Below are 9,072 nucleotides of genomic sequence, written 5' to 3'. Positions count from 1 at the left end.
TTTTTTTCCTACCAAATTCAGGAGGCAAAGGTTACCAAGTCAGTCAGGAAGTACTTTTTTGTAACTTACATTCTGGACCAACTTGGAGGAGGCCCAGGGAACTTTAGGGAGACAAGGCAGAGGTATCAAGGTTAGAGACAATGAAAACTATGATTCAGTCTGTTAGCTGCCGTCAACCTCGCTTATGCAGTTTGGTTTTGTTTGGAAGAACAGTGAGAGCCCATATTAATGTAATTCACACTTTCTGTTTTCACAGAAATGCCTAAAGAAGAATGACCATGAAAAATTATTCTACGGCAACTCAGTTTGTCTTAGCTGGTTTAACACAGCAAGCAGAGATCCAGCTGCCCCTCTTCCTCCTGTTCTTGGGTATCTATTTGGTCACAGTAATGGGCAACCTGGGCATGGTTCTCCTGATTGCAGTCAGCCCTCTGCTTCACACTCCCATGTACTATTTCCTCAGTAGCTTGTCTTTCGTTGATCTCTGCTATTCCTCTGTCATTACTCCCAAAATGCTGGTGAACTTCCTAGGAAAGAAGAACACAATCCTTTACTCTGAGTGCATGGTCCAGCTCTTTTTCTTTGTGGTCTTTGTGGTGGCTGAGGGTTACCTCCTGACTGCCATGGCGTATGATCGCTACGTTGCCATCTGTAGCCCACTGCTTTATAAGGTGATCATGTCCTCATGGGTCTGCTCACTGCTAGTGCTGGCTGCCTTCTTCCTGGGCTTTCTCTCTGCCTTGGCTCATACAAGTGCCATGATGAAACTGTCCTTTTGCAAATCCCATATTATCAACCATTACTTCTGTGATGTTCTTCCCCTCCTCAATCTCTCCTGCTCCAACACACACCTCAATGAGCTTCTGCTTTTTATCATTGCGGGGTTTAACACCTTGGTGCCCACCCTAGCTGTTGCTATCTCCTATGCCTTCATATTCTACAGCATCCTTCACATCTGCTCCTCAGAGGGCCGGTCCAAAGCTTTTGGAACATGCAGCTCTCATCTCATGGCTGTGGGGATCTTCTTTGGGTCCATTACCTTCATGTATTTCAAGCCCCCTTCAAGTAACTCCCTGGACCAGGAGAAGGTGTCCTCTGTATTCTACACCACAGTGATCCCCATGCTGAACCCTTTAATATACAGTCTGAGGAACAAGGATGTGAAGAAAGCATTGAGGAAGGTCTTAGTAGGAAAATGAGTCCTGATTTGGGGGATTTATAGATGGGAAAAATGAATAGTTCCAGTGAACATGTATTCTTTTTTTTCTATTTTTCATGTTATTCTGTTGTAACATACATAATATCTAGATTTTAAAATTACTTTCCCACCTATGATTGATTCAGCCTTCTCAATGAAATAAAATAATTTGTAAAGCAGGTATTAACATTCTTATCTTTTGATAGGAAAACCGAGGTCTAGGTAGTTTTAATTTTTCTTACCAATTGTGATAAAGAAGACATGAGAATTCAGATTTTCTCCAATGTTAGTCCTGTCTTCCTAATATCTCATGTTTGCTTGTTGAATACTTGCTATGTGGGAGGTACTGAGTTGTCCACTGATGTGAATGCTAAGAGGAATGTTAGCCTGGTCCTGGATATCTACTAATTCTTCAGGGAATTAGACAAATACACAAGGGAAAAGAAAAGAAAATAAAAAGTTAAGAACAAGAATGGCAATTCTAGTCAGCAGGTCTTACTCAAAACGCTTTTACTATTTTTTTCTACTCAGTATATTAAAAATCTCTTTATTTCCATTTCCTTATTGTTCCTTATGGACCTGGGTTTTTTGTTTTGTTTTGTTTTTTGTATTTATTTATCTACTTTAACACCACAGTTCTACACTAAGGGACCTCTGACCACGTGTTTTCACTATCTGTTGCAGTGGAGTTGCCTAATGTTGTAAAACCTTCCTCACAGGGAAGATATAACCCCCACATTCTTCCTACATATACCCTGGGATTTAGAAAAACAAATTCCTATCAGTTAAGAGAAAAAAAAAGGCAAGGCTATTTTAGAGAAAAGTAGAATCAAGAAATACAAAAGATTCAAAATTATAATTGGGAAATTCGAAGTAAGTCTTAGGAAAAATGACACAAAACCCTTTTTGTGCTGAAAAAACCCCTCATCAGCACACTTATTAGGATGTTTTGGTCTTACTACAGACGGGAAAAGAAGAATCAATGGAGAAGAGAAAAAGAATTTTAGCTGACCAAAATAAAAATACATAAATGGTGATTACAAGTTGATACAAAAAAATTAATATCCCATAAAAAAGTATGCAGAAGTCATTCTCAGTGAATATTATATATGTAATGTTCATTTTATATATATATATATATAGTAGCTATTAAACTTGGTCAACCACATTAAAAAAATTCAAATAAAATAATAAGTCATATGCTATTTACCTGTGAAATGGTAAATAATATTTTAATCTTAAAGGTGAGTTAAACAAGAATGATAATATATATAGATACCTGTATTAATTTCTGTAAGACAGTTTGATAATATATATTAAATAATATATGTCAAATAATTCCATACAACCTTTTACCAAGTTATTCAATTTCCAGGCATGTATACTTAAGAAGTAAAAGTAATGTTGTCAAAGGCAGAGCTATAAATATATTGACAATAACAAAATAATGAATTGAGTTAAATGTTCTTCAAAGTTACACATTTGAGTAAGATTCAGATGTCCAGTAGAATAAATATGGTATAGATATACAGTAGACTAAAAATCAGCCATTGAAATAATTTTGTGAAATAGTACTGGCAGGGACAATATGCAAATTATATATTAAGAAGACAGGCATGACAAATGATACGATACGTATGACACACTTGAATAAAAATTCCGTAGTGCTTTTACAGACATACTTTCTTTTCCTTTCACATTGAAACAAGTATGTAACATGCAAATAAATGAGGATAATGTTTTAGGGATGTTTTAACATTACTTTTGTGTGTCTGTGTTGAATACAGGGGTTCAAAGGGCTTCATCTTCTATTCCAAGCATTTTAAAGACATTCCTCCACTGCATTTCAATGAATTTTATATATGTATACACAGAAAATGACCCAAGAGTACAGCTCTTTAAATTGCTAATGATGTTTATATCTGTTTAGTGACTCTCCAGGTAAAGATACAGAATGCTAGCATCATTCCCGGAGGCCCCTTATGCGCGTCCCAAGTCAATACCCATCTTCAAGAAGTACTCACTATATTGACTTGTACAATTGGTCATTTTCTTTTTTTTTTTTGAACTTTATACAAACTTCTCTCATACTCCTTTGTAATCCTTCCCTCAAGTTTTTTCCACTGTTCCCTAGGCAACCATGAATCCACTTTTGTCACTGTACATTAACTAGCGTTTCCAAGAATTTTGTGTTTATAAGGCTGTACAGTATGTACTCTTTGCTTGATGTCTTTAATTCAGCATAATTATTTTTAGATTCACCATGATTTGCATGCATCATAGCACTATCAACTTTCCTTGACATTTTCCTTTGTTGAGATCAGTTGACCGTCTACGTAGGGACCTATTTTGTACCCTATATTCTATTTGTCTATCTTTATTATTTTCATGCATATGCACTGATGGAAATCAACAAAGAAAAGAAAATCTGTTCAAGAGATTGTTCTGATTGACTAGATGTCTGTGTCCAAAAGCTGAACCTGATTCAATTCCTCACACCATACACACGCACTAACTAGAAATTGGTTACAGAAGGGAACATAAGACCTATCTTTGTGACTGGGAGGTAGTCAAACATTTCTTACATAGAATACCAAGAAAAAAGATAAATGTGACTCCATCAAAATTTTAATTTTTTATTATCAAAAGACATTGTTTTAGAAAAAAAGAAAGTGCACACACAGCCTGGAAAAAATAATGTACACACACATACACAAACACAAAACAAATGTGTCCAACAGATGACTTATATCCAACTTTTATAAATAATTCCTACAACCAATTATTAAAAAATGAGTAAAAGAAACTTTACATACACTGTATACTAAGGCTTACAAATACATTATGCAATTTCAATATTAATAGTTACCAGGAGAATTCAAATTAAAACCACAAAAAAATACCATTACACACCCACTAGAAGGATTAAAATTTAAAAGATTAAAATATTAAGTATTAGAGAGGATTCAGAGAAATGGCATCTCTCAAATATTACACGTTGTAGTGTAAAATGTTAAACAGTGTAGAAACAAAAATATACTAGAATGTCTATTAAATCTTTATTGATAATAGCAGAAAAATCAAGAAATGTCCATCATCTGATAAACAGAGAAGGAAATTATGGAATATATGTATAATGGAACACCACTTAGTAATAAAAAGGGATAATCTATTGAGGCATACAACAAAACAGATGAATATCATTTAATAATATGTCCAGTCCGAGAAACCACAAACACAAGAGTACTCACAATATGAATCAATTTATTTCAAGTGCAAGAATAGGCACTATAAACCTGTGAAGATAAAATTCATAATGGTGATTGTTTCTTTGGAAAAAGTAAGTACTCATATTGGATATAAACACAAAAGAACTTTCTCAGGTGATAGAAATGGCCTGTATCAGAGACTGACATGTTTCTCTAAAGAACCAGATAACAAATATTTTAGAATCCACAGACCATAAGGTTTCCATTGCAACTACACAACAATTACATTGTAATGAATGAATGTGGCCTTGTACAATACAATTTTATTTATAAACATTAAAATTTGAATTTTATATAATTTTATTTTAATTTTTTCAGCCATTTAAAAATGTAAAAAGTGATATTAGCTCATAAACAATACTAAACTATGGGCTGGATTTGCCCTATAACCCATATTTTGCACCGCTACTCTTTATCTTGATAGGTGTGCTAGTTATTTGAGTGAATATATTTGTCAAAACTCATTGAATTATATACTTAATACTTGTTCATTTTGCTATATGTAATTATTTTGAAATGATTATAATATAAAAATAAGAGAATATAGAGGACTTCATGACTTCAAGTGAGCATAATTTTTAAAGAAAATGAGTCATAAATATAGCCACATTAAAAAACTTCACAATAAAAGGCATCATACAGAAGCTAAAGGCAAGCTACAAATCAGAAAAGGATAATTGAAACACAAAAGAATTGATATCCATACTTTAAAAAACCCCACAAATTAATAAGTGAAGGACAAGGAGCCTAATAGAAAACCAGGCAAAGGATATAAGCAGCAATTCACACTGAAAACAGAATGTCCAGTAGCCAATAAACAAATGGAGCAATGTTTAACTTCACAGAATCAGCCAAATATGACCATTTACTATAGTACATGTCAAGGACTCAAGGTTTAGCCCTGTGTCCACATCCATGTGTCGAGAGAGGGACCCGTAATTCCTTTTTTTTTTTTTTTTTTTGAGACGGAGTTTCGCTGTGTCGCCCAGGCTGGAGTGCAGTGGCGCATCTCGGCTCACTGCAAGCTCCGCCTCCCGGGTTCCCGCCATTCTCCCGCCTCAGCCTCCGAGTAGCTGGGACTACAGGCGCCCGCCACCTCGCCCGGCTAGTTTTTTGTATTTTTAGTAGAGACGGGGTTTCACCGTGTTAGCCAGGAGGGTCTCGATCTCCTGACCTCGTGATCCACCCGCCTCGGCCTCCCAAAGTGCTGGGATTACAGGCTTGAGCCACCGCGCCCGGCGGGACCCGTAATTCCTAAGTGTCAAGAGAGGGAGGTGACTGGATTATGGGGCGGTTTCCTCCATGCTGTTCTTGTGATAGTGAGTGAATTCTCACAAGATCTGATGGTTTTTAAATGGTAGGTTTTCCTGCTCTGTCTCACACCTCCTGCCACGTAAGATGTGCCTGCTTTCCCTTTCCCTTCCGCCATGATTGGAAGTTTCCTGAGGCTTCCCCAGTCATGCAGAACTGTGAGTCAATTGTCAATTAAACCTCTTTTCTTTATAAATTACTTAGTCTCCAGCAGTTCCTTATAGCAATGTGAAAACGGACTAATACAGATTCATTTCTGTACTGGTTGTAGTTTTGGTCTCCTTTATCTTTCCTAGTAAAGAGGCCATGAGTAAATTGGGAGACAGGAAGCCCTGGCTCCAGATTCGCTTGTGAAATTGTATTCCTGGATATACTCATTTGTAAAGAAATTACACTACTCTAATTCTTCCTTTCTTATAAAACCGTCATGAGAGTAAGATAAGTAAAATGTGGGAATACATAAAATTGTAAATCTTTACAAATTTGATACAACATCATTTGTTCTGATTCCTCTGACTTGAAAACTATGAAGCCCTTTCTTCTTTAAAGGCTTGGATTTTCTTTTTCCTAAAATGGGTACAGGCAAGTTGTATATGCACTTCTCAGGAGGCTATCAGTTTTATGGCTATAAACCTTAAAGAGAATCTCAACATATTGAGAAATAGTTACTTGTAATGAAACGTCAGACCTAATACATATACACATACCTTTCTGCATACAGGTTTACAATCTATCTAGGAGTGATAACATCATCCACAAACATTAATCTCTCACAAACATTCACAGTGTCTTTTAATATGGCTGGGAAGAAAACAATACAGTGTTTCTCAAATTGTGGACAAGGCACAGCTGAAGACAGACTTGGGAAAACTCATGTAAAGCATAAACAGAGTTCATTTTCTTAAAGACCTAATTTGGCTTAAAAATGTGATGGTGTAAACCCAGCAATTTTTATGTTAAAATTGTTGATGTACTAGAAGATTGAATATAAATAAGACACTTTAAAATTGCGACAATTTTAACCTGTATTCTCCTCCTCATTTCATGCCTTTAGCCTATTAACTCTTATCTGCCATTTGAGTTACTTTAGTAGAAAAATTTAAGAATTATCAAAAGAGCATAGAACCAGGACCTAGAGGACTTACATTGGAAACCTGGCTCCAGTACAAAATGCCTAAGCCTCTGTCTTCCACAGTTCTATCAGTATAATTGTGTAGGGAATATTTAATATAGATAAGTGCACCCCAGGAGAAGCCTGGCACGCTGTTCAAAAGGCCCTGCAGAATGACAGTCACAACCCTGCTATATTAATTTTAGTCTAGAATCTGCCCTCAGCCCTGCAAGCTTGCAAATCTAATTTTGTCTGCAGAGGAAATCATTCTTTTGGGAATGGATTTCACAGTAACCAAGCTCAAGCAGCTGATGCACAGGAGCAGAATGCTAGTTTTTAAATTACAACAAATGCAGGACATTTGAAGGTATTGTCAGTCTTCTGATTCAGTCAGGTTACATGGGAGACAGATCCACAACCAGAAGGTCAATGTATTTATTTAAAGGAGAACTGAGTTTGTCACCGGAACTTGCATAATGCAGTCCGCATGACTCATTCTTTCCCTGTAGAAAGGCCGAGTGTGAAGCCAAATAAATACAATCCATTAAGTAAGAAAATGGAACAAAGTGAAAAAAATCAGCTATGCTCGTCCTCCCCTTCATTTTATTTTAATTACAATTTAAATGGTATTTTAATTTATGTTTGTTATTATAGTAGATAAAATAGCATAGTAGAAGATAAACTGTTAATTAGATACATATTTAATATCATTATCATGGAATGACTATTGAGGCATATAGTGTCCTCTTTCTGGGCCTCAAGGAAAAATGGTGAATTGATCAAATAAACTTGATGACTATTTTCAGCTCTAAGATGTCCTGTTAATAGGAATAGCTAATATTTATTGAGTGATAGTTCATTCCTTTTTTTTAAACAATTAGGTTTCTTTTAGTTTTCCTTTTTGATGATACAAAATGTCAAGTCATTCTAATAGCTAAATTATTATTCATACTCTTTCCTTAAAATTTGTTCTTAGAATAGTAGTTTCTGGGACAATAATAAGAGTATTTTATAAACGTTTCCTATATATCACATTTCAGAAAGAGCATACCAAATTAAATGTCATCTAGTAGTTATATAAGTAAATGAATACACCCTCACATATATTGATGAAAATTGTACAGGAATATATTATTATGGTTATTTCTGAGGAGTGTGCTGTTTGTCTTTATTCTATGCTTGCATGTTTTATATTTGTTTATAATAAATGTATATTCTTACACATAAATGTATATTATTTTTATAGTCATTGCTAATTTATATTTTCTATATGAAGCATAATTTTCAAAGCATTTGTACATTTAATTTGGATTATAACAATGTAAGAGACTGGTCTCCAAACTGTCTACCTAATGCTGCACAATGAGCAAGATTTAGTTATCTAAATGATAAAACTGTCCATCTCAGGCTGAGGCAGCAGGCTGGCTGCATCAGGTAAAAACTGTGTACCTAGCTTGCTGCATTAATTGCCCTGTGGGACCACCCCCCAGGGTACGTGCATGTGCCCTGAGGTAGGAAGAACATTGATCTCTGTTGGGTTGCAAGTTTCTTTCAAGTCTCTTGGCAATGCCACCACTGCCTCAGTTTAGTGGTGAAAAAATAAATAAATAAAAATGGGTGGTAGCCAACTGCTGGAGAAATTTCCAGCCCACGCAAGTAGCATGGAAGAAACCATGAGAGGCCCTACAGTGGAGAAAAAGAAAATATGCTCTATAGGATATAGGCAAGAGAGACAAGCCTTTACCAGGAGGACAAAATCCATTTCTCTTTAGGTGTCCCTCCAGGGCCCTGTATTGACAACACATAACACGTTATCCAAGGGCAAAGAAGAACTATTTTACAAGGCTCAGCTTCATTATTACAGAGACTGTAAAAAGGATGAATTTAGAAATGAGAGATGAAAGCTCAAAAAAGGACAGAGGAAGCATTCAGTGGTTCACCGTTAAACATAATGTTAGCCGTCAATCTTAGTAGATGCTTTTTTACAGGTTGAGGACGTGCTCCTCTATGCCAAATTTCCTGAGAGTTTTTATTGGGAATGCACATAGGTTTTTCTATTTTGTCTTGTTTATTGGTGAATTACACTGATTGACTTTTGAATGTTAAATGAATCTTACATTTCCATTATTAACCCTAGTTTATGATAATAAATGAAGGAGTGTGTGTGTGTGTGTGTGTGTGTT

At 35.6% G+C, this 9,072-nt stretch overlaps 1 protein-coding gene across 1 annotated transcript; it reads left to right on the top strand.

The window, feature by feature from the left end:
• The first annotated feature begins 207 nt into the window (after nucleotides 1–207).
• Nucleotides 208–1,221, top strand: LOC117080973 (olfactory receptor 8D1). Its single transcript, XM_033206481.1, has one exon. The coding sequence runs from the start codon at nucleotides 273–275 to the stop codon at nucleotides 1,197–1,199; it is 927 nt and encodes a 308-aa protein (XP_033062372.1). The 5' UTR covers nucleotides 208–272; the 3' UTR covers nucleotides 1,200–1,221.
• The last annotated feature ends 7,851 nt before the right edge of the window (nucleotides 1,222–9,072 follow it).

Source organism: Trachypithecus francoisi, unplaced genomic scaffold (assembly GCF_009764315.1).
Source record: "Trachypithecus francoisi isolate TF-2019V2 unplaced genomic scaffold, Tfra_2.0 Lachesis_group8, whole genome shotgun sequence".
Taxonomy (NCBI): domain Eukaryota; kingdom Metazoa; phylum Chordata; class Mammalia; order Primates; family Cercopithecidae; genus Trachypithecus; species Trachypithecus francoisi.
This window is presented reverse-complemented; position numbering and strand designations above follow the sequence as displayed.